The sequence below is a fragment of the Amblyomma mixtum genome, chromosome 3 (genome assembly GCF_055824585.1).
Source record: "Amblyomma mixtum isolate Tamu chromosome 3, ASM5582458v1, whole genome shotgun sequence".
Taxonomy (NCBI): domain Eukaryota; kingdom Metazoa; phylum Arthropoda; class Arachnida; order Ixodida; family Ixodidae; genus Amblyomma; species Amblyomma mixtum.
In genome coordinates, this window is record NC_143014.1 from 12,725,913 (window position 1) to 12,751,335 (window position 25,423).

General features: G+C 47.2%; 1 protein-coding gene and 1 long non-coding RNA gene across 2 annotated transcripts in view; one reads left to right on the forward strand and one right to left on the reverse strand.

Moving 5' to 3' along the window:
- Positions 1 to 798: 798 nt before the first annotated feature.
- Ide (Insulin degrading metalloproteinase) overlaps positions 799 to 25,423 on the reverse strand; it is a 123,527-nt gene continuing 98,902 nt past the window's right edge. The window contains exons 24-27 of the mRNA XM_089578182.1: positions 20,167 to 20,314; positions 20,019 to 20,080; positions 7,414 to 7,512; positions 799 to 987 (exon numbers count right to left, since the gene is read on the reverse strand). Coding sequence (XP_089434308.1) covers positions 871 to 987; positions 7,414 to 7,512; positions 20,019 to 20,080; positions 20,167 to 20,314 — 426 coding nt within the window. The 3' untranslated portion in view covers positions 799 to 870. The remainder of the gene's footprint in view (positions 988 to 7,413; positions 7,513 to 20,018; positions 20,081 to 20,166; positions 20,315 to 25,423) is intronic.
- LOC149349244 (uncharacterized) lies at positions 3,386 to 3,998 on the forward strand. Its single transcript, XR_016289987.1, has 2 exons — positions 3,386 to 3,568; positions 3,739 to 3,998. It is a non-coding gene; the product is annotated as an uncharacterized LOC149349244 (long non-coding RNA).

Below are 25,423 nucleotides of genomic sequence, written 5' to 3' on the forward strand. Positions count from 1 at the left end.
AAAAGAATGTAGTGAGATGTAAGAATAACAATGGGTGAACGAATGATGTCATATACAGTATAACACAATGCAAGACACATGACTTAGCATGATGTCAACTGGCACGTTGAAAAAGCGCCTACCGAGGCTGCTCTTGCCACAGACGACGGCGACATGAACAGACGGGAAGGAAGACGCAGTTGCTTCGACGAGCTCCGGTGCTGGCAGTTTTCCGGAACGCACTCAATGTTACGGACGCCAAGACGCGTCTATAGTTGCCTGATACACCTAACCAGGCTCAACAGTAGTTCTACCACAGCTAATTTTCTTTTCAGCGCTGTTGCTTTTCTTTCTTCAGAGGCACAAAGAAATGGTGGTGGAATGATGTCACAACCCTGCACACAAACGGTTTGGTTTATGGGGGTTTTACGTCCCAAAGTGACACAGGCTGAGGGACGCCGTAGTCGACGGCTCCGGGAAATTTCGACCACCTGGGGTTCTCTAACGTGCACTGGCATCGTGGGCCTCTAGAATTTCTCCTCCATCGAAAGGATCGAACCCGTGTCTTTCGGGTCAGCAGCCAAGAGCCATAACCACTAAGGCGGCTCCTGGAGACAAATGATGAATTGTGCAGTGATGTCATCAATGTTGGTACTGCATGGTGGTTGCGGTGAATTATCCAAGCGAGGTCATGTGGTTGTTACGTCACAAACCTCTCAACCAATTCTGATTTTCTCAACCCGCCAGCTATGGCCGTTTCTCTGCTGAATAGGACCCTTAACGCTATTGTGTTAACATAGCCAAGCATGTACACAGATGATCAAGGCAGAACCATTTTTTTTTATTAATGCAAACTTTTTTGACAGATTCACAAATCCCCTTTGTGGCCGCCTATAACTTTGATTTAGCTCCAGACTGAGGTGGTTGCACATTAATGCATGCCTTTGGTAGAGGGTACAGGCCCAAGCTTCTTTTGAATTCTGTGACGTTCTTGATCCACATAGGTCCCTGGAATTGCCAACACATATCATGCGTGTATTGCTGTCTGCACAGAAGCATCTGCCAACTTAGGCTGAAGGATATGAAATAATTCCTCTGGGCGAACTACTGGCCTATTGCACCCAAACGCTGCATACCAAGTATACTACTATCTGGTCATGTTTCAGGGGAATTCCCCCAAGGTGGAGCAGATTTGTAATAAGGGAGTAATTACTCCCTCCTAGCCGTCCCGGTCTGCTCAGTTGGTAGAGCGACTGCTCCAGCGAAGCAGTGGTCGCGGGTTCGAACCAGGACGAATTTTTCCTTTAACTTCCAAGTTTCTCAGAAATTCCTTTGTAGACGCATGGCTGCGCTTGGGTGGATGCCAATGAATAATTACCGTATTTACTCGCATAATAGGCGCACTCGCATAATAGGCGCACCCCTAGTTTGGGCGCGAAAAATCAATTTTTTTTATTTCCGCGCATAAAAGGCGCACCCCGAACTTGGCACTGTGATCAATACTGTATTTACACGATTGCAAGCGGACACCTCGCCACCCCCTGCTCCCCAATCTTTATTTTAACAAAGTTTTCGCTGAATTGACTACTAGTCCTCACTAGTGCTGCTGCGGACCCACAGCACGTACAACGACATCGCGTAGAACAGCCGCACACAGTTTTCAGGGATGCTCACTTTAAATGTCTGTTTGGAAAGCTTCATCTCCAGCCGGAAACGTTCCCGACTTAGGTCCGCGAAAACCTCTGCGCTTGGAGTGCGTACGAAAATTTAGGGACGCTTCAGTCGCAACTGCCGCACTTCTCGGTCACGTCGTATTTTCCGACCTGCCGCACGCTAGCCGTGTTCGACAGCAAACTCCCAGCCGTGTAGCTGTTAAAGGGACCATGAAAAGAATTAAAAGCCGCTTGTAAATGTTAGAAGTGATGCTCAGAAGCATTGACATAAAGTATGAGTCTTCGGAACTGAGCCGGCAATTTATTATGAATTTTTAAAAATCGTGTTTTTTAAAATTCGCGGGCCGCTTGGTGTCTTCGTAGGGAGCAATTCTGAAACCAAAATCGGGAAAACAGACGTCACTAGTCCCATGACGTCGGCAGGCCACCACACGCTGTCATTCGCTAGAGCCGCGGCAGCTTCGACGTCATGGGCACACTTCCGGTAGCGGTGAAAATCGTCTGCTCGAGCTGCCGCGCGACCCCCTCGGGCAAGCGCGAGCGAGGGCATTGCCTTCGCGCATATGGTTTTAATTTACCTCTGCCGCCTCTTTCTGTCGCGAGTTCGGGAGCCACTCGCAATGCCTTTTTCGACCGCCCAAGATGAATACGCCTTGCTGTGTTGTCGGCTGCAAACCCAGTGACTGGCGAGGTGTTGAACTCAGGCATGTTATTCCTAGAGACGTGCGTGAGCGAGCAGCCTGGATGGAGCGCATCGGACTGCCAGCGTCGCACGCCCGCCGAAGACTCCGCGTTTGCGGTCGACACTTCACACCTGACGCTTACTACTATAACCCAGCGCTCGTTCGACAGTCAGGCATGAATGTCAAGCAGCTGAAGCTTCGACCGAAGTCGCTGCCGACACTGTTTCTTCCCGCCGGGAAGGTGAGTTTCCAGCTTACAGCGATCGGTATGAACGTTTACACGATATGATCTGCGATGGAAGACAATTTTATCTACGAGAACTTAAAAAAGGTGCCGCATTTACTTAGGGCACAGGACGAATTCGAAGCGTTAGCTGTCGCGGAGCTAGGGCCTTGGCCTGACGGCTACGTACTGCTGCGGTTCACATTCGGCTGCTGCTTCGACATGCAGACTCTGTCCCGACCTTCTTTCACTCTCCCTTCCGTTTTACGACCGTAATACCGTATGTTCCTTGTGTTTTAAGTCGGGCGGCGCGATTTTGCGATCCCGCAGCCGGGTGTCCAACATCATTCGACAGCTAGGCTCAGTATATGCACGGTGTTTCACGCCAAGACTTCGCAGCATCGGTGTGACGGCCGAACCAGCGCACAAAAAAATAAAACATTGTGTGAGCCGGGAACAGGTCCGGGTCCATTCTGCCAACTAGCAAAGAAACCCGCCGCGCGCCGCAATCCAAGAAATCGCCGAGACCGGAGACGCTGCTGACGCACGCTGCTCCTCGGGAGTGCGACAACCGGAAGTTGTAAACCGAACGTCAACGAATGACGTTTTCATGGGCGGAGCCCAGTCCCGGAGCTGTTTTCTTTATTTTTTCTTGGTGCCCCGCGCGTACGAGTTGAGGGGGGAGAGGAGGAGGGTGATTTTTAATCGCCTATAACTTCGTTGTTATTGATGCTAGCTCAAAAATTCTTGCGCTGGAGTGACGAGTGATGGATTGCCTATCTTTACATAATCTCAATTAATTTGTTTCATAGTCCCTTTAAGGTGCTTAGCCGTCGAGCTAAAACAGCAACGCTCCGCGGCAAAGCCATAAACCACGATGAACTATCGCGCTACCGCAGATCCCGGCACTTGACAGCAACAACAACAAAAAAAAAACGAGCTGGAGATGCTGATGGCGATATGGATAGCGAAAGCTCGCGGCGAAGGAAAACGTTGATGATGATGATAAGGTGCGGCAAAGCCATAAACCACGATCAACTATCGCGCTACCGCAGATCCCCGCACTTGACAGCAACACAAAAACAAAACAAAACAAAACAAAAAAACGAGCTGGAGATGCTGATGGCGATATAGATAGCGAAAGCTCGCGGCGGAGGAAAACGTTGATGATGATGATAAGCTCTACCTCGGGCGCCCTCCGTGGGTGGCGTCTGGAAGCTCCTGTGCGCGTGTGTGGCCTCCACGATCAAGCGCCCGTTGCGCGCAGCCGGAGCCGATCGCAGAGGCCTCGGCGCGTGCATTCCAAAGGCTATTCCCGCGTGGGTAGTGGAAAGTTTCGGTGCGGCCCTTACACGGATCTTTTTTTTAAATATTTTCTTCGGGAAAACGGGGTGCGGCCCGTACACGAGTGCGTTTACGCGGTGTGTTCAATTTTGAGAGTCGAAAAATTTCCGGAAATTTTACCCCGCGTAATAGGCGCACCCCGAACTTTGAGCCGGATTTTCTGGAAAAAAAGTGCGCCTATTATGCGAGTAAATACGGTACTCCCTTACAGTACTATCTCTGTAGCTTGGCAATTTGTCTAGATTATTTGAAACCATAGACACCAGTCGACTGCAACTTCATTTGCTGTCAGCAGCAATTTGACCTGCTGGACAAAACGGCAACTGACAGCAGACGAACTCAGTAAATGGCTAAATTACATGGTTGTCACTTTGCATGCCAGGTAATACCACCAGTCAAATGCTTATTTATTTGCTCGCTTTGAGTTGCAGTCGACAGTGGATTCTCAAGTGACACAGACCATAATACACTAGTAACTTGCTAAGTGCTATTTAGGCACACAGGGGTGAACAACTTGCACAAAAGTATTTTCTAATCCTGCCCATCAGTAGAAAGTGAGGAACAATTCAACTCTTTGCAGTAGCAACTATGCTCTGCAGCAGTTTGTTAAGAGGTGACAGAAAATCAGTTAAGGGGGGAAGGAGGTCTTTGGCAAAGAGTTTTATTAATGAAGTCACATTCATGAAATCTTGAGGGAACAAGTATTTTGTGTGGAGATTACAAATATATCATTAATTTATGTAAACAAGCCCTTGTGTACTTATGGAATATTATGCAAGTTTCTTGCTGCGAGTGAGTGATAACGTTATCTACCCAAAAGGGAAGGAGGCAGATAGGTCCTATGCTACCCTCTCAGCCCAAACCATGATCTTGTCCTGGAGATGCTGGGCTGCTTAGGGTGCAGCCTCCCACTGCTCCTCTGAATTGGTGGGCGGGTGACGAACACAGCCCCACATGATGTGGTCGAGGTTGGCTCTGGCTGACTGCAAGCTGAGGAGGTTTCAAGCAATTTTGCTATAGGAAACTTGCTAAAATGGCTTCTCTTGACATCAAGGAATGCAATAAGGGTAAAATTGTCATCCTGCCTATCACAAAAGTTGTGTTTTCAAGTTGCTACTTCCGACGAAAGGGAAAGAAAAATTCACAGTCCTGTTTCTGAAGCGACATCAAAACCCTTTCACTCAACTTCTATGATAGGCAGGACGACAATTTTACTCTTAATGCATTCCTCGATGTAAAGAGAAACCAATGGCATGCATTTTAGCAAGTTCACAGTAGCAAAATTCCTTGAGAGCTCCCAGCAACAAGTTACATAACATATTATACAGTGCTCAAGGACCTGTTTCACATAAAGACATATATGGAATCATTATGCAACAATACAGGTTCCTGCAAGATTTCATAATTGTGACATAGTTAATAAGATTTTCTGTTGAAGGCCTTCTTCCCCCTTTACGCCAATTCAGTTGACAGACAAACCCATTGATTCCAGGAGCATGTGGAGCATCACGAGACTCGACGTGATCATTCCATGTGCCTTAACCTTCGAGGGCACAGGTACAGCCTTTGTCAAAAGTTTGGAGCCCAGGGGGTTTGCTTCTGAAGCACACTGTCTGGTTCGTAACGCATCTCCAGCGCTCCCAATTTGCTGAAGGTAAGAAGGTGTCTGGTCCTGCCTCCTCCAATGGGTAGGACTACCACGAATGTTACAGGAGTCCCACTGAGAGGCTTAGAAGCAAACCCCCTGGGCTCTAAACTTTGGACAAAGACTGTACCTTTTAGTGCGAAAGCACTTCTAGCCACACTTCCCGGGTTTCAGCAGTGTGTATCTGTGTATGAAGCCTCTGAGTGTAACTGGGTCAGTGGACACCTCAATCGTGCTGCGAGTAGGCGGTGGCGTCCACCTACCAATTGGGGCAGTTATGTGCCTTTCCTTTTCTCGAAACCAGCGGATGGCTTCCTTTGATGCCCAGGAAAAGAAAGGCGAACAACTCGCACCCTGGGTCAGTGGTGTCCACCAGCAGGAAACCGTGCTTAGCAGTGCTCAGCCATTTTTATGCTCTTGGATTCTTGCAGCAGTCTGCTGTGCACTTAGGGCCATCCAAACGTTTGGGTATGAAAACAATGAAGCTTTCTTCATGGTGCTTCTGCAGTTGTGTTTACTGGGCAATGATACTAACAATAAGATGAAGACGACCCACGGCACTCCACTGAAACAATTCTCCACAATCTGTAACAGCTGTGATGACTACACGAACACTGTGCTTCCTCCTTCACAGTCGCTGCTACTGAGAATATCCCTTCGGCACTTGCAATGCCTCATCGTGAGCCAATGCATGGTAGTGAGCTTTTTTGTTTCAGCACAACCTCCGCATAGACTAATCTCAAACCATCTTCCTCACAAAAGGCGTGGAAGGGCAGCTGTTGTGAAAGTTGCCTTTCTATCTGCTCTTGCGGCCTGCTTCATGTATTTGAACTGTTGCCGGACAATTGGCCCATCATTCATCATGACTTCATATGTGGTCCGCTTCATCACATGGATCGCCCTTTATTTGGCCTTTTAAATAACCTTGCCGATCTGCACCTTCCGACCGGAAGCATAGGCACCATAAGAAACTGTCAAAGTAAAAAAAAAAAAAAAGTGCCCCAACATAAGGTGTTCCAAACAATTTGCACCGAACTAAAAAAAAAAAAAAATTGACGGTCGGTTTGCATAGTTAGCAAAATGCAAATCAAATTAGATGCGCTAGCACTTCAGGTTTCACTTGGGTTCTGGTGTTCGGATCCACTGTTCTGGAAGGTTCAAATGGTGAATGTCCATATATGTGAAATTGGTCATTCTCTACATTCACTCCTGGCGCAGTGGTTAAAGCTATTCGCCTCCAATGGCAGGTGCTATGGGGCAACCCAGCCAATCATTAATTGAACTACCACCTGCCACGGTGGGCAGGGGGGTTCACTGTCATGAAGCTGTGCACAGGCTATGAAAGATGTCGCAGTGAAGGGCAGTGACAAAGCACAAGGGAATTGGGGGACAGCCTGAGAGCCCTACACAGATGAAGCCAGCTTTACTTAATTCTTGCATGCCAAAGCAACACTGTGGGCTATGAGGCATGTCCCAGTACAGGGCCTAATTTCGATCCTTCGGCACTGTTTACATGTATAATGACCTCAGCATGCCGGTGCTTTTGCATGCAGTCATTGTGGCCACAATTCATGTTATGAAGGTTATAAAGACACTCGTGCTTATGACCTGGCTTTTGTGGGAACTTTTTAAATGCTCATTAGGATCCGCGCTCCAATTAGACAATGGCAAAGCAGGAGATCTATATGGACATTTTCCCCCAAGCCCCTTTTCAAGAAAAACATGTCCCCCAAGTGAAAAGCAGGCCTGTTTAAACTACTCCAGCCACTTTCTGTAACATGCCACTAGAAATTACAATCTTGTGTGCCGAATCGTACAAACAAAGGCCAATGCTGCCAAGATCCACTTGTAATAGAGATCACTTACATTAGTTGGGCTTGTGTCATCAGTGGTGTCACCCTGGCCACTACATTTGATGTGCACAGAAAGCTTCTTGCGAAATGGAGCTCCCGCAGCGATGTGCTCCTACATGAAAGGGACAACAGATGTTGCAAATTGTGGGGCTTACAGTCCACTGTGGTGGAGGGCTCTGGATTAATTTAGACTACCTGGGGCTCTTTAACGTGTGCTGACACCACCTCTATCAAAATGCAGCCAAATGCTAAAGCCACTCCACCACCGCAATGCATAATCTTAGTCCTCAAGGAGAAATCAATGCATATAGCAGAGAGAAATGCTAGTTACCATGCGCAGGGTGTTTCACGTAACTTGAACCAAGAATTAAAAAAAAGTGGTGCCCCAGAGCTGGTTGAAACTAAATGCATATTGCTTCCTGTCATGTGACACTCCTCAGTCATTTTTAAATTTGGCTTAATTAGTTAACAGGTAAGGTTAGTTCCACGAAATCTTTAATATTTGCTTTAGGGTTGTGTGCGTTTATGAAACAACCAATCCAATCTTTTGTAGACTTGATCCTTTTTTCCAACATTTATAGAAAGCCCGCCAAACATCAAAAAAAAAAAACCCACATGATTGCACTCTTGAGCTACTGTATTGTAGCGCTTCCAAGCACGTCCTGAGTGAACGAAGCGCGCGTGATCACCATCTCAAAGTGAGTGGCCGACGCCACTCTTAGCATTGTCTTGAAAGTCCATTAGCACATTCTTCCTGAACATGGAAAGACACTGTGATCTGCAATAACTGATAAGCAGGCCATCGACAGCCAATTCAGACAGAGCTTTTACTGAACCATCGCACAAGCAAAAGAAAAAAAAATTGGCAGTAGTTTAGCTCTGGTTAAAGCGGGCAAATTGCATAAGCAATGGTGTGCGCGTTGCCTTCGTCTTGTAGCATTGCGGCACTCCTGAGCAGTCAGGTGTTGAGATTCATCGGTGACCGATGACGTGGAACCACTCTGCGAGGTAGAACGTTGTCGCCGAGTTGCATCCTTAGCATGACACTTTGCAAGACGTTCTTTACGCTGTTCTGGCGTCTCTTGTGCACGTTGTCGCTTTCTCGCTTCTTCCTGTCGTTGTCACTTCTCCTTAGAGGACTGCATAGTAAAGAAACTGTTCATTCTAGCTTTTTCTGACTTGTAATCTGGCAACCTATGTAACATATACTCGCTCGATAAGGAGCAGCCTTACGGCAATAAACACCAGTCGTTGCTTATAACTCGAAACAATGGTGTCGTCATTTGTGCGCGTGTCTAAGTTTACACAAATTTATGGTGCCGAAACCAGGGACTAAAACGCTGCAACGGTGCGTAAACAGCAAGGCCATTAAGTCTCGGCGGGACAACGAATTCTGGGCCATCACCGCAACGATCCTTGGAGGTGAAACCACCTTGGACTGAAGGTTCCCGGAACGAGGCCTAGGAAAGCCACGCCCGACGCTCTAAAACGAGGCCTGGAGACGCCACACCTGAAGCCAAGCTTGGCGCTACGACCACGACCGACACTACAACGAGGCTGAAATGGAACGGCTGAAGAAGAAACGAGGAGCTTTGAGATCGCAGGTGACAAAACTGATTTCCGAAGTGGATTCATCTTTAGAGGCGCATGCTGACGAAAAGGCTCTGAACATACTGTCAGCGAGGCTTAGCGCCCTTCAAATGCACCTCAACGAGGTGGACGCTGCTATCGAGCCACTTGTGCCTGATGAAGAAGCCGAGGAAAACTTCACGCGTACAATCGCGTACAACGACAGAATCGTCACCTACGCTGCAAAACTCAGCCAACATGCCGAAGCTAAGCGAGCGAACGCCAGTCCAGGACCGGATGCTACACGGGCGCCTCGCGACGGTAACCGGAGCGGTGCCGGCTCAAAGGTCAGGTTGCCGAAACTCGAGCTGCAACGATTCAGCGGCGCCGCCACGGAGTGGCAGCCCTTCTGGGAGCAGTACAAGCAAGCGATTCACAGCAACGATGCTCTTTCCAACGGCGAGAAGTTCTTATATTTGCAGTCAGTGCTCACTGGGAGGGCTGCATCAGCGCTGACCGGGATTCAAGCTACAGGAGCCAATTACAACACTGCCATCGAGCTCCTGAAGGAGCGCTTCGGACGCACAGATGTGCTAATCCAGGAGCACCTCACCCAACTGCTGGACCTCCCGACGGTACGAAGCGGGCAGGAGGTAAGGGACCTACGTCTACTCTATGACCACATGCAGCGCAACATAGCCGCTCTCACGGCGCTTGGCGTCAAAACAGACAGCTACGGCGCAATGCTTGCCTCCGCGTTGCTAAGAGTGCTGCCAAGCGACCTTGTAATGAATTACCACAAGCGTTGTTCAGCAGCAAAGCAGGAGGATATCCTTTGCATTGCAAGTCTGCAAGAATTTCTAAAAGAGGAAGTTGAGAGCAGGGAGAAGGCGGTGCAGGTTGGTCATCGGGAAAGCAAGAACATTAATGCAAAACCACGATTCGATAATGAAAAGTCCAGAGTTTCAAAGATTTCAGCGGCATCGCTCTTTTCCGCCAGTGATCTGAAGCGGAATGAGCCCTGTGCATTTTGTGCCGCCAAAGAACACGTGACCAAAGAGTGCCAGACCTCGCTTTCTCTCGAAGAAAAGAAAAGGGCATTGCGTCAGGCAGGCCGATGCTTTCGCTGTTCTCTCAAAGGGCACACGTCGAAACAATGTCGCAACAAAGGAGTGAAGTGCAAGATATGTGGCAAAAGGCATTTAACTCAAATGTGTGATCCTGCATGGAAACCAGTTAACAGCTCAGCAACCGAACTGCATTCAGCTACAGGCAAGAAGAGCGACAAGGCTCCCACTGTGCTGCTCCAGACTGCCCAAGTATGGGCAGAGAACCGCAACGAAGCACTTTAACTCGTCTCCTGTTTGACGGGGGTAGCCAGAGGAGTTTTGTGACCGAAGAGCTTTCGCACCAACTCCAGTTAGAGGTTGTGGGAGAAGAAGACATCACCATTTACCCCTTTGGAGGAGCCGGAGGAGCATAAACGGAAGCGTGTCCGCGTTTGGCTGAGAAGTCAGTACAACCGAAAGCAACACTCTATCGAAGCTTTGGAGATACCCGAGATCTGCTCTGACCAGCTGACTCTTCCCGAAAAGGTCATCGAAGGAGTTCAAGCAGAGATAAATGAGCTTGCAGATGTGACCGTACCACCAGGTCGTCTGACGAGAAAAGGCATTGACATCCTTATTGGTTCTGATTATTATTGGACTCTCGCCTCTGGCCACGTGCGAAAACTGCAAGGTTCATTAATGGCACTGAAGACGGAATTCGGCTGGACATTGCAAGGTCCTATTCCTTTCAGTAGTTCGACCGCTAGCTGTTCATCCGTGGCTGTGCTGCGGGCTAGCATGAGTGACGAGGCCCAGTGCCTTTCAGCTGACCTTAAGTCGTTTTGGGAGCTCGAGAGCATGGGCATTGTTGAGCCTGTTGCCCAACCAAGCGAAGACAACGACGTCATCAAAGAATCTGCCTCATCTGTCAAGCTTGTTGACAGGCGCTACGAAGTCGCCTTACCGTGGAAGCAGGTTAACCTCAACCTAGGCGATAACAAGGCAGTTGCAGAGCAGCGTTTGTACAACCTGACCAAGAAGCTAAGGCGGGACGAGGAAATGATGCACGAATATGATGCTGCGATACGTCAGTACCTTCATCAAGGTTTTGCCGAACGACTCCCTGCAGAGGAAAGCAGCAGCTCAGAAAACAGAATTTATTACATGCCGCATCTGGCAGTTCTTAAGCCTGACAGCCATTCCACCAAGCTCAGGGTTGTCTTTGACGCATCATCCAGCGAGCCAGGAGGTGTCTCTCTAAATCAGGTTCTGGAGGCTGGTCCTAACTTGAACCCTGATCTCCTGAAAATCTTGTTAAATTTCAGAATTCATTGCATCGGCATTACTGCAGACATCGAAAAGGCTTTCCTGCAGGTAGCAGTCCGTCGTGAGGACTGCGATGCGATGAGATTCTTATGGTATGAACAGATGCCAACCGAAGAAGACCCGAGGCCGCTCGTAGAGACCTGGAGAATGACAAGGGTGCCCTTTGGAGCGACGAGCAGTCCGTTTCTTCTAGCCGCTACCTTGCGTCACCACTTGGCGACAACAGGTGTTCATCCCAAGACAACGGCAATAATTGCAGAAAACCTCTACGTGGATGATCTAATCACTGGAGCAGACTCGAAGACTTTTACCACGAGGCATTGAAAATTATGAGTCTAGCGAGCATGTCACTCCGCAAATGGAACTCGAATTCCAAGAAATTGCTCCAACTGTTTGACGACGACGGGACAGGAGGTGCCGTGGACCAGGTGGAATGTCTGACAGCAAGCGTGTCGAGAGTGTTAGGACTTGTCTGGAACAAGCACGATGACTGTTTGGGATTTTCGTTAGAGGCCGTATTGGACCTCCTGAACCAAAACAGCAACACAAAACGCTTTATTCTTCAGGCGTCGGCTCGAATATACGATCCCCTTGGGCTCATCTCCCCAGTCACTGTTACAGCCAAGTTGATGTTTCAAACGCTCTGGGAGTTGGGAGTTGAGTGGGACGCACCCCTACCTGAAGAAGTACGGTCATCTTGGAAGGAGTAGCATTCACAGCTCCACCACTTGACTGAAGTAACCGTACCCAGAAGATACGACGGACTTCATAATGCCGGCAGGATTGATATTCACATTTTCGCCGATGCTAGCCCGAAGGCTTACGGGGCAGTTGCATACATGCGTACCTCGGGAGCCAAGGCCCCAGCCGTGACTCTGATCTTATCCAAATCGCGGGTGGCACCGATTAAGAAGCTCACTCTTCCCAGATTGGAATTGATGGGAATGCTGATAGGGGCAAGACTGAAGGAATACTTGATGCAATCACTGAAACTACCAGTTGCCAAATGGCATCTCTGGAGTGATTCTACAATTGCGCTTCATTGGGTTCGCGGGTCAGCGCAACAATGGAAGCCCTTTGTGGCCAATCGGGTGCTGGAAATTCAGCAGCGAACGGATCCAGAAACCTGGAATCACTGTCCCGGAGCAGACAACCCTGCCGACTTTCTGACGCGAGGAGTGAGTCCCCAAGCCCTCAAGACAAACACCGTTTGGTGGAATGGACCTACTTGGCTCAGAGAAACGCCCATCGCCTGGCCAAGGCACGAAAATAACGTTGATATGGCCGTAGCAGATGAGGAGAGAAGATCGGTGCAAGTACATAACGTAGCAACACAGGAAACTGTCTTGCCGCTGGAACGGCACAGCTCCCTCTCTAAACTTGTTCGTGTTGTTGCATGGATGCAGCGATTCTTGCACAACTCAAGGAACCCTCACCAGAAACGTAGTGGATATCTCACGGCGGAAGAGGTCGCCCAAGCACAGACTTGTCTCATAAGTCAGGTGCAGCGAGAGGCCTTCGGTGAAGAGCTGCAGTGCGTACGTTGCGCATCACGCTTGCCCTGCAGCTCTCCGTTGCGGGATCTGAAACCTTACTGCGATGAGGACGAAGTGCTAAGAGTTGGGGGACATTTGAGTAATGCTGGCCTCTCCTACAACATTACGCATCCAATAATCCTGCCTGCCGGTCATCATTTCACCGAACTTTTAATAATCGCCAACCATCGCCGCCTTCTACATGCAGGCGCACTTGAGACTCTCACAGAGCTGAGAGAGCAGTTTTGGATAGTTCGGGGAAGACAGATGGTGAAAAAGATCTTGAAGAAATGCTTGATTTGCAACCGATTCAACAGCCGCCCTGCCACGGAGCCAGTTGCCCCTTTACCTCGTGACAGGGTAACCCAAGCTCCACCATTCGAGGTGACAGGCATTGATTTCGCCGGGCCGTTGAACACAAGGGATCAAGGCAACAAGAAATCATACATCGTCATCTTCACATGTGCAGTTACCCGCGCAGTGCACCTAGAACTCGTGACTGCCATGTCTACGCCCAATTTTCTGATGGCATTCAAGAGGTTCATTTCGAGAAGAGGAGTCTGTCGAGTAATATTTTCGGACAATGCTAAGACGTTTCAGCGCGCTTCGAGAGACCTGAAACGGCTGTGGACAACGCTGCGTGGCACAGAGATCCGAAGTTATTTCTTAGACAACCAGATAAAATGGAAGTTTATCGTTGAGAGAGCCGCCTGGTGGGGCGGATTCTGGGAGCGAATGGTTCGTTCAGTGAAGACTTCTCTGAAGAAGGTTTTAGGCAACAGCTTCTGCACTTTCGAGGAGCTCGCTACAGTCTTGACCGAAATCGAGGCCGTGATCAATTCAAGACCCCTGACCTACGTATCCGCAGAAGCTCACGAGCCGGAGCCTCTCACTCCATCCCATTTTCTCGTCGGAAAGCGTTTAACGTCCTTGCCCCCGGGCTGTAGCACAGAGTCAACGACTTCAACACCGGGTCAACTAACTCGTCGCTGGCGATATCATCAAAGTTTAGCTGATCACTTCTGGCGCAGGTGGCAGAAAGAGTACCTCACAGGTCTTCGCTCCGCTCATTTTGCTGTGCCAAGCTCATCTAGTGCCTTGAAGAAAGGAACTCTTGTGCTAGTTCATCAGCCTCATCTGCCCAGGCAGCTATGGAAAACCGGAAAAGTGGTAGATGTGCTCGTCGGACGGGATGGGTACACTAGAGCCGCCATGGTGCCATGGAGCCGCCATAGAGCCCATGGAGACTACCCACGAATGATCTGAAGCTCATTCCGGGGGGAGTATAAAGAAACTGTTCATTCTAGCTTTTTCTGACTTGTAATCTGGCAACCTATGTAACATATACTCGCTCGATAAGGAGCAGCCTTACGGCAATAAACACCAGTCGTTGCTTATAACTCGAAACAATGGTGTCGTCATTTGTGCGCGTCTCTAAGTTTACACACATAGCAAAGCATTCATGCCAAGGCAAGCGCGCATTTATAGACGCTTAACAGCGTGGGAGCATGGGCGCCGCCATATTTGGTCACGTGACCATTCCGCCACGCTACCAGGGAGTCCACAGAAAACCATCGCCTGTTCGGCTGTACGCCTTGCTCGTCGGTAAATTGGTTTTTGAGGAAAGGAAATCTATATGTCTCGCATATCTCGGTGGACACCTGTACCTCACCGTAATGGGAAGGGAGGAAGATCGGAGTGAACGAAGACACCGTATTCACTAGACGCGCGTTTGTTTATTCCAAACTATCGAGCTGGCATGGCGGAGTGGTTAGCGTGCTCGTCTCTCACTACGGAGAACATGGTTCGATTCCCCAACTCGTCCGATTTCCTACTCAGTGTTATTTTTTATTTATGTGGTCTGGCTAGAAATGAGGCTAATTGCTTAACCAATATCATTCAAAAGCCATCGATGCACTGTGCGCCAACGCTGGCTTCGAAGCCCAGAAGTGGCGGACCTCCTAGCGGCACCATCTGTCGTAGACAGAGCAAACTGCTCGGTGCTGCTGCCGCGCGGCTGAAGCAACGCTGTTCAAGGTAAACCGTGGCCACCACCGGGGCCTATGCGACAGCTCGAAACCTGGCGCAGTATTACTTACACAATAAAAACAAAGGGAAAGTAGTGGAGTCGCGTATTTCAAGGTAGCCTCTGTTTATTTATTTTTATCATTTTGCAGCCCGTTGAACTGAGCAGTGGCGGCTCACTTGGGCACGATCAGCATGCACGTTTTGTCCGTTCAAAACATGATTGGGAACGCTGGAATATAGCACATGAGCGCAATCATGTGGTTTTTATTCATATTTTGCGGGCTTTCTTTAAATGCCGGAAAAAAGGGCCACGTAGGAGATACGTTACTGCAAAAAACTGCATTGGTTCTTTCTTAACCCCCTCTACAACTTCAGGGAATGCAGTGACCCTAGAGTGAATAATAGCAAATTTGCCTAATTAATCGTAGCTAATGAACTAATTAAGCGGAGTTTAAAAAAATACTCTGAGGAGCGCCACACGACGAGAAAAAAATATGTTGTTGGTTTTGTTCGGCTCCGGGGAGCCACTTTTTTTAAATCCTTGGTTCATGTTACGTGAAATGCCCTGTACACTCGCGTCACGAGCCCCGCTTTTTTTCCAGAAAAGTTGACATCAATTTGGGAGGCGGGTTCATTATGCGGGAAAAAAGATATTTTTTTGGGAGAGTCAAAATTCCATATCATGCGAGAAAGGTGTACCACAGCGCAATCTGACAAGTTTGTGATCAGTGCCTGCAAATCGTGGCGAGATTAAGAGCTCACCAAATCGCTTGGGGGGGGGGGGGGGGGGGGGGGGGGGCATTTCAGTGGAGAGGATATTTTACATGCTTTCCAAGCACATGAGCTCAGTGAGCCACCTTCTGTCCAGTGCCCAAAGGATAAACAATACGCTGTGATGCCATCGGCGCGAAAGCTGAGGACCGCAGTGTGAAAAGCTAATGGTTAAAAAAAAACAACTAAATTTTTGCCCACAGAATTGGAGGGTGGGTTCATTATGCGAGTCAGCTCATTACACGAGCATATACAATAACACGCTTCCGAGTGGTAACACATACCTATATTATTGTCACAGACGTACATGCAATTTCAGATGTTAAAAAGGGACAGAAATCGAGGCCTCATGAGCCTTCACTGAAATTTTTCTGTGATGCTACTGGCAAAATGCAATTTGGAGCAATTATCCAAGTATAAAAATTTCCAATTTCGAGCCCTTAGGAGCACAGGAATGTTGATTTAGGACCATCCGAAGCACTAAAATTTCCATTCTGGGGGACTTTAGAGCAACAGCAATGAAACACTGCTTTAGAAGCACTCTGCAGCAGGTGGCGTTCAGGTTCCAAATGTCTGAGGTTGGCAAACAATGCTAATAAAGTTTCAGTATGAAATACTACACCATTAAGATTGTTATCATTAGCACAGAGTCCCACCTGAGAGGCCGTAATTCCATGCTTTATGCCGTATAATTGAGGAGGAGACACTTTTGTGAAATATGTCATACAATGTTTAGTTGAAAAGCATGGACACTGCACATACTTTCAGGCACAATAGCTCAAATGTGCTCTTATGTGGCTCTTCACTTTTCCTTACAAAGCTTAAAGACAGACATTGGTCTTAAAATGGTTTGGTTTAGTTTATGGGTGTTCAACATCCCAAAGCGACTCAGGCTATGAGGGACGCCACAGTGAAGGGCTCCGGAAATTGACGACCTGGGGTTCTTTAACATGCACTATCATCACACAGTGCACGGGCCCCTAGAATTTTGTTTCCATCGAAATTCAGTCGCTGCACTCGGGATCGAACCCGCGTCTTTCGGGTCAGCAGCCAAGCGCCATAACCACTGAACCACCGCGGCAGCCAGTCTTCAAATGGATTGGATTATGGGGTTTAACGTCCCAAAGCGACTAAGGCTATGAGAGGCGCAGTCTTCAAATGGAAATTTTTATTATTAGAGATGTTGTAATGGAATTAGCTGTGCAAATATATTTCTTGCTCCTGTATTCAAACGTTTCAGTATATCTCAATTAGTTCCCATATTATGAAAAAACAACTGAAGCCTAATTAGATAATTTCTTATGTGTCACTAACACACTTTCTCTCAATATTTTTTGGTTCCCATAAAAATGGAGCTGTAGCCAAAGACATGCCATATGGAATTATGCTATTCATATTGTTGTTGAGGTACATCATCATAAAAGTTGTTCAATTATGTCGAAGCACGTAAATTATGAAATTCGCATTGGTGCCGAATTGTTCGCAAAAGTTCACATGTTCCACTTACCCATAAAAAAAAGAGCATAGCTCCATAATTTCGTTTCTTCTGAATTCAACAGTATAAGATTAATAGAAATTGACCACAAGAACATCATGAGAACTTCCGTAAAGCAAGTCATGTTGGCAAAAAACACGAAGTTGTGAAAATCGCATTTGAAGTACATGTGCCAGCCATTCAGAGGTCATTGTAGAGGCCCCAGGAAATGGTGGAATGCGGACGTTCTGAGAGGATTTCACAAGAGGGAACAATACGTAGGGAAGAGTACCAGCTTTCAAACATGACCAACATCCTGCATGCGTTTGCAGGAGTGCACGAAGTTCTGCTGTACTTTGCTCCAAAATCGCCTCTAATGAATTTTTTTAGTAACTGGAAGTCAAACCAGGCCTCAAAACTTTGTAGGTAAGAAGAGTATACTCAAAATTCTCTTAAATCTCTTCCCCCTGCAACGTGGGAATACTCATCACAAGTCTTCTGATGCAAAACAATGCAGGGCCTGTGAAGACAAAGGCTAAGATTTTATACAGGCATACAAACCATTGTACACGAGAGCTGTTCGAGGTGTATATTATAAAGAAAAGAAGGCGCCATCAATCCTTCCAGTGCGACGGCAGCGAATTGATAGCGTTGAGCAACTGGCATATATGTGATCTTTCACCCAATAAAATTCAGTTGCGGGTCTTCTGCTGTCTACCCCATTTCCTTGGAGCTCGGTTCACAGGTGTGAATCTCAGAGTGGGCCGACATCACGCTTTCTGTCCTTCCCCACCTGCTGCCAAACCAGCTGTGCAACTGCAAGGCCCCTTCCGCCATCAGCCTGTGAGACGGATTTCACACAGCATGGAACAACGCAGTCTATGCGTCAGCAAAGAGATATATTCTGGCAGATGCAATGTGCAGAAATCACCATATTAGCGCGCATGAATTATGCCACCAAATTATATCTGCGTCACAATTAAACGTGACCTTCGTTTGTTTGACTCACACTGAGCCTAACTGGAATCACACTGACTAAACGTAGATTCTAAAGACTCGCAAGCCTGCAGACATCGATCAGCCTCCATATCGACATGTGTGCGACTCGTGTTTTATAAGCGAGAGGGAAAAGGGTAGCAGCTCAAAAACATGTGCCAAATCTTCGCCGAATCTAAGACTGCTCTCGCATGCATACGGCATCAAAAATATACACCTTGAAAATCCGTGTTGCCGTGTTCGTTTTTGTCCATTTGCTGCAAACTTTGGGACATAAATAACAAATGCCACATTACAATCATTTTCGTTATAGTGGGCTTGAATGAATGTTAAAATATTCCAAATAGCCTGGCGGCGACAACTATAGCCATGCCTGCCTGGACAGCCGGCGTACAGCGCCGCCCAATTCGAAAGTTTGGAGCCATCTATCAGCAGCTTAGCTGGCTCGGTGACGCCACCACCGATGAGATGAGGAAATGCTTCCACACAGAACCTTTGTTTAGCAAGTAAGTTGCGCGCTCCAAGATGGGCAATAATGGAGAAGGAGGCACTTGATGCTGCAACTTTTTTTCAATACTCATAGCTCTTTTCTACCACCTACTTATAGGCAGGGAAGTGTATAATAACTTCTGCGTTGAGATCTACTGACAATCAAAAATTGCAAAAGAATGGTCACCTTTGATTCACATTAAAACTTACTGCCAATTACTGTTTCAAATTTTTTTGGAAGACCTTTAGTATACCTGCTAATTTTAGAGCAACACTAAAGTGCTGCATTACGTTGTTTTAAACTATGAAATTAAATGCCTAACGCAGACTATATTTTGCTCAGTTACTATTGCTGGATATGGTCCATTGATGAATTCAGCGTCTAATTGACTGCACGTGGTCTCACTTTAGTTATCACAATGACATAATTTTAGAAATTAAGTATATTAGCCCCATTTTTATTGCGTTCAAATGTTAATACTTACTTGACATTGATTTGAACATAATAAAATGACTAAAAATATTGTTACATTAGGCAGTGCATGCACTGGTATGCGCATAAAGGAAGGAAGGAAGAAGAAGCTCGTGAGTTTGGGAAGACGACGACGGTCAAGCAGTGTCGGCTGGTGCCTGCAGTAAACGCCCGTGGTTGGAAAGCCCTGTCTTCAGTGTCCACTCTCTGCAATCCCAAGGTGTTACAGGGCAGTTCCGCTTGGGATTGCAGAGAGCGGACACGGAAGACAGGGCTTTCCAACCACGGGCGTTTACTGCAGGCACCAGCCGACACTGCTCGACCGTCGTCTTCTTCACAAAAACTCACGAGCTTCTTCTTCCTTCCTTCCTTATGCGCATACCGCCTAATGTAACAATATGACTAACGTTTAACAAGACAGGATCTTGCTCCCAAGTCATATTCTCTGCCCCCAGATGTGCAGTAAAGCATTAAAAAAAAAAGGACTGCAAAGAAGGCCCCTGTGGTGCAGGAAATGCCATATTGGCCAAGGCAGTTATGGGGACACATGGGAGAGCACTCGCAGTCCCACAGGAGCCAGCTAGAGAGAGGTGGGGCCCTGGTTGCTCCGTCAGTAGGTTTACTGGATAAACAACCGAGAAATGGGTTGCATTTGGAATGATCATCCGATTGTGATATTCTTGCAATTACAATGGAATCCAGTTCAAGTCTGCACCTGTGTGCGTCCCCTTTCTTGTGCACATGCAAAAATTTCCAAAAGTATTGTGAACTGTTGCTCTATTCACATGCTGTGGGATATCTTTCATACATTAATTCTAGCCCTACTGCTACACTTGGTAGGGTAATACCTAGGCCTGTGTGAATACACAGTTCAGCAGCAGCACGCGGCCACAGAAGCGAGCACCTTACCTTGAAGAATGTGAGCAGATCAGCATTAGTCAATTCTTCCAGAGAGGCCACTTCAATAGCATCTGTGGACAGTAAGGTAGACAACCTTATACGCACAAAAGTTCCAACATTTACGAGGGAAGAAATGCCGCACACACACACCACTCACCTCGATCAAAGTTGTACTGCTGAGACAAAATCTCCATCCAGTACTTGTTTGCCAACTGAGATAGTTTCTTTGGCTTCTCCAGACGTCGTGCTGCTAAAGCTGTCTTGTTAAATCCAAACTCTTCATCACTCATGTTTTGAATGTATTCCTGCAATGAGTTTGTGTCAGCCAAAAAAAATGCTCAGCAGTATTTCACACACTACACAAAGGTGAACTACGAGGCCAATATTCAACCCCAAAATATTCACGGCTTTTCATACCACATTTCGCTTTCATAAAAAGAAGAGCAAAACTCAAGACCAGATTACTTTCGTGTACGCTGTGTCAGTTCAAAAATCAAAAACCATGCGAGTTTGTAATGAATAAGAGATCTATACCTTTAACTGGTGAAGTCTGTAAAACATTAGTGCACATTCCATGAACCAATATTAAATGCAAAAACATCAGCCGAAAGCTCCCTGCTAATTCCCACGGCCTTGGGAGAAGGCTCTCTTGTGTCCCACAGTTCGGAGGGTTTGTTCAGGGACACAGGCAAGTTGGACATCTTCAGAAAGAGGTGCAAAACAAGACTGGCACAAAAGAAATCACTGAGGCCTTCCAGATAGTCCTGATCCTGTCTGTTAGCCCTCAACTACTTTGTATGAAAAGGAGCTAGAGTGTCTCACCTTCTCAATCCTGCAACTTCTCACGGTTCTTTTTTTTTCTGGCTCGATTAGATATGCGTATTTACTAGCTTTTGTCGTGTGTTTTTGCTTAGTTCTTTGTTCGTTGGTGTGTTTAACTGTATTTTTCAATAAAATAATTCATGTCAACAAGGGCTTGTGTCGTCATCTTTCTTTTGTGTGTTTCACCTGTCTCGTGCTTTGTTCTCAAGATGAAATACGGACTGTGCGTTAATAGATTTAAAAAGGTGTTTGAATTAGATGGTCACAACATCTCTTTGTCGAAGTCGACGAGCTAAAAATGGCTCGTGTCATCCATGCCTTCTTATTGCTTACGTACGTCACTCGCATAGGCAGCATCTTGGCGAAGCTGCGCGATTTCTTGGATTTGCCAACGACCAGCAAGTCTCTCTTTGTCCGAACCATCCATGTTTGCGCAGATCAGCACAGTGATCTGGTTTTCGCTGTCCTTGCCGCCCACGCATTTGTTCATCTTCACTGTGATTGGCAGCAGTGGGAAAAACAGACCGGTTTCATCTGTGTTGTAGATATGCTAGTCGGAATACGCGAGAATCCGTCCGCGGTGCTTGGCCGTCCACTGCTGGAGCGAACCCTCGTCAACGGATGCAGCCTGCTGCAAGAAAATGTTTTTACACGGGATGCCCTGCCTCTCCTTGAACTGCTGGAGCCACCCATTTCCTGGCTGGAAGCCTTCGTGACTGAGAGCAAATCCCCTTGCCAGCATGACCGGTCCACTGAGCGGAACGTCCTTTGATTGCATATCCAGGAGCCACTTGTAAAGCGCGGCTTCTGCGTCCGGATCTGCTTTTGCAGATCCCCGTTGCCAACAACATCGCTGTCAGAATGGCGTTGATCACAGTGTGGACTGCGCGATTCCACTCTTCTTGACATTTTGCTGCACTTGGTCGTCACCTCTCTCTTCCCCACCACTCCACAGAGAAGTACCAGAATGGGAAAGAAGCGGAGCAGGGCAGGAAGGCGCATGCAAAGACCATGAAAGCGGCGCAAACGAGCGCTTCCAATACGCACAGCTCTCTGATCCCTGCTTCAAGTGCCGAGAACCCACTGGAGAGAAAATTATTCAAGAACCGCGATCGGCCCAGTTGCTTGTTGTATGTGAAGTCACCAATGAGCCCCCTCTTTTCCTTTTTTTACTTTTTTTCTTCCGCGCGGGATGGTGCGCTGCTGGGGCGCAGGGCCAAGCGATGCAGTGAAGCCACCTTTCATTCTGCGGGAGAGCAGACGCCGCTTCGAAGGCTGCCATTAGACGAGTTCTGCCATTATTTTCGTCCAAAAATTTGCGTTAAAGGCGTAAGAACGTTCCGACTGATGGATTATTTTTGGGTTGGCATGAAATCTTTTTCACTATATCCGCTGATGCGCTTTTATTGGCTTTGTTAAAACTGGACCAAAATTGCACTGAAAAAGCAAAAATGGGAATGGGAAATTTTGCTGTAAGTGGCCTCACTATAACCAGCTAGACTGTACTTGGAAACCGTCATGCTGGTGAAGACAGGAACGGGGCAAGGAATGAATCCATGGACACTTCACTGCTGCTGCTGTGTTAGTAGGGTAGAAGGTTTCTTCACGTGAAGCTTTTTCTCGGTTTCCACCAAATGAGAAAAAAACCTCCTTGGGGGTTATCAGTTTATACCCAAGACCCGTAACTCCGAACAAAATACAATAGCATTAGGACACATCTAGCATGCTTGTAGGCACTTGCTTGGTCCTTTCATCTTTTTCGGGACATGTGTCCCATTTGCTCCAAGTGCCTGCAAACTAAGGTTTGGTTTGGTTTATTGGGGTTTAACGTCCCAAAGCAACTCAGGCTATGAGAGACGCCATAGTGAACGGCTCCGGAAATTTCGACCACTTGGGGTTCTTTAACGTGCACTGACATCGCACAGCACACGGGCCTCTAGAATTTCGCCTTCATCGAAATTCAGCCGCCGCGGCCGGGATCTTTCGGTTCAGCAGCCGAGCGCCGTAACCACTGAGCCACCGCAGCGGGGCCCCTGCAAACTAAGAAAGGTGGCCCTGTGTACCTTATTAACTGACACTAGCAACCTATCAAACAAATCATTCTTCTCCAGTAGCTCTCGTGTTTGTTTTTACTAGTGTGGGTGTATAGTTTGAATGAAAATTGTTGAGCCCTTACATTAGTCAACTGCCTGGTCTTGAAGCAATTTTTAATTCTAAAAAGTTGCAAAACAGGTCTTTTTATGAAGTCACTGTGTATTCCTCTCCTCTAAAAAATCCCCCTTATGTAATGCCTTCGGGCCTTAAAGGGATCAATAAATGAAAAATGGCTTGAAAGTGATGTCAATTTTACCATTTATTTGCATTCCTTATGAGGGTGTAACCTGCTGCTTGGGAAGGCGTGAATTTGATTTGCAACATGCCAACTGGCTTGTCACTGTCACTTCTAAGCAACACTTTGTGAACATATGAAAAAAGTAGGCCTGTGCGAATAGCGGTTTTTTGGTTCAAAGCGAGTGACAGTTTTCTCCAAATAATTTTGAAGCAAAAATTCCAAATGCAATCGGCACACAAAAAAGGTTTAAAGGCAGAATAGGTACTTTCAGAATCCTATTTTTCTAACACGGAAGGCCATTACATGAAAAAAAGACAGCACACTGAAGCTTTGTCATTAAAGACGAATAATGTCATTTGCGGTCGAGTCGCCACTGCCACAGGAAGTTAGTTTTAAAAGGATTAAAAAATCGTCCACATACCTAAAAACCTTTACAACCCAGGAGTCAGTAAGACTTTCGAAATTGGATAAAACTATGTGGCACAATACAGGAGCCACACATGAGCCAAAAGGAATACCTTGCTTGCTTTTTTTGTAGATACCTGTGGTCTTGATGCTCCACAATAATGGATGAAAGGTAGCAAGTTAAATGTTCCAGAAACGAGTTTACAGACAGGCCCGAACACTTCTGGAAAGAAACTGCACCTCGGCTTTCGATGAAATCATGCACACTTTCTAACAACCTCTGTTAGGGTAGTGAATAGAACAAGTCCTTGGTGTCCATGGAGATGGCAGAATTGGCGCTCATGCAGATACTGGATTAGAGGTCGACGACGCTCATCTAGGTCTGGACACCGAAGGATTCGCTTGGGTGCCGAGGGATTCAATGAATGCTTCAAGAACTGGCCGACTGTTGTTCGCCATGAGCCATTCTCGGTGACAATGGCCCAAGGGGACAACCGATCTTATGCGTCTTTGTGGGAAAAAATTTTCTCAGGACAACAGTCTTCTCTTTTCCGCTCACACCTTTATGCAAACCTTACGATTTAAGTTCTTCAAGAGCTCAAGGGCGCGATTTTTCACCTTTGATGTCTTAGTGTTCACAGGCTTGAAGCTCTTACTGATAGCCTCGAGAGCTGCCTTTGTGGAAAACAAGGCCTTACCCCTCCTTATCAGACAAGGTTAAACAGAGGCAATAGTAGAGAAGAAAGAGATGTGTGCTGGCAGAAGGTGTTCACTGCCTTCGTGTTTCCAGCAAAGTGAAGCTACGATATGTCACTGAGACCGCAGATATCTACAAAAGCAGGGTATTCCTCTTGGCTCGTATGTTTCCCAGTATCCAGTTTTGACAATCTATTGCATGACAAGCTTACTGATGCTTGAGTTGTTTTAAGTATGTGGACGATTTTTTCATCCTTTTAAAACTAACTTCCTGTGACAGTGTCGACTCGACCACAAATGACATTCTATCCGTTTTTATTGAAACTTCCATAGACTTGCGCTTCACTCATGAGGTACCACTTCATTACTGTGTCAGGTTTTTAGACTTGCTTCTGAACCTTTTCTGACGATAGCCATGTCTGCTGGAGATACGTGCCATGTGCCTCGCACAAAGGAAGTCCTGTTGCCGTATGCCTCATCACATTTCAAACTTGTGAAAAGGGGTGTAGCCAACCACTGCCTCGGTAATGCCCTACAAAAAAGCTGCCTCCCCGTTCTGCATAGAGCAGATATGCCGCTTAAGGTAAGCGGGTTACCCTGAACAGGTCCTGGTTTCTAGTTTAGTTTATTTAGTTTACGGGGGCTTAACGTCCCAAAGCAACTCAGGCTATGAGAGGGCTCTGGAAATTTCGACCACCTGGGGTTCTTTAACATGCACTGACATTGCACAGTACTCGGGCCTCCAGGATTTTGCCTCCATCAAAATGCTAACGGCCGTGGCTGGGATCGAACCCGCGTCTTTTGGGTCAGCAGCCGAGCGCCGTAACCCCTAAGCCACCGTGGCGGCTCTGCTCCTAGTTTCTGTTGCAGAATCATTATCTAGCAAGCTTAAGTCAAAGCACTTGCCTCACAATGAAGATGTGCCGTGTCAAGAAATGAGACCTGCTGTAATGCCATACATGCACAAAGTCTCGCATAATGTTAAAAAGGTTGCCACGAGATACGGTGTCAATGTTTTCTTTTCTGCTCCCACAAAACTGTCGTCACTGTGTGCCCTTATCTCAGCCAATAAGAGCACAATGAAGAAATGCAATGTCAAACACCAGAGTATGTTCACAAAATGTACTGCCAATGTTGTACACTCTCTCCCCCTGTCATG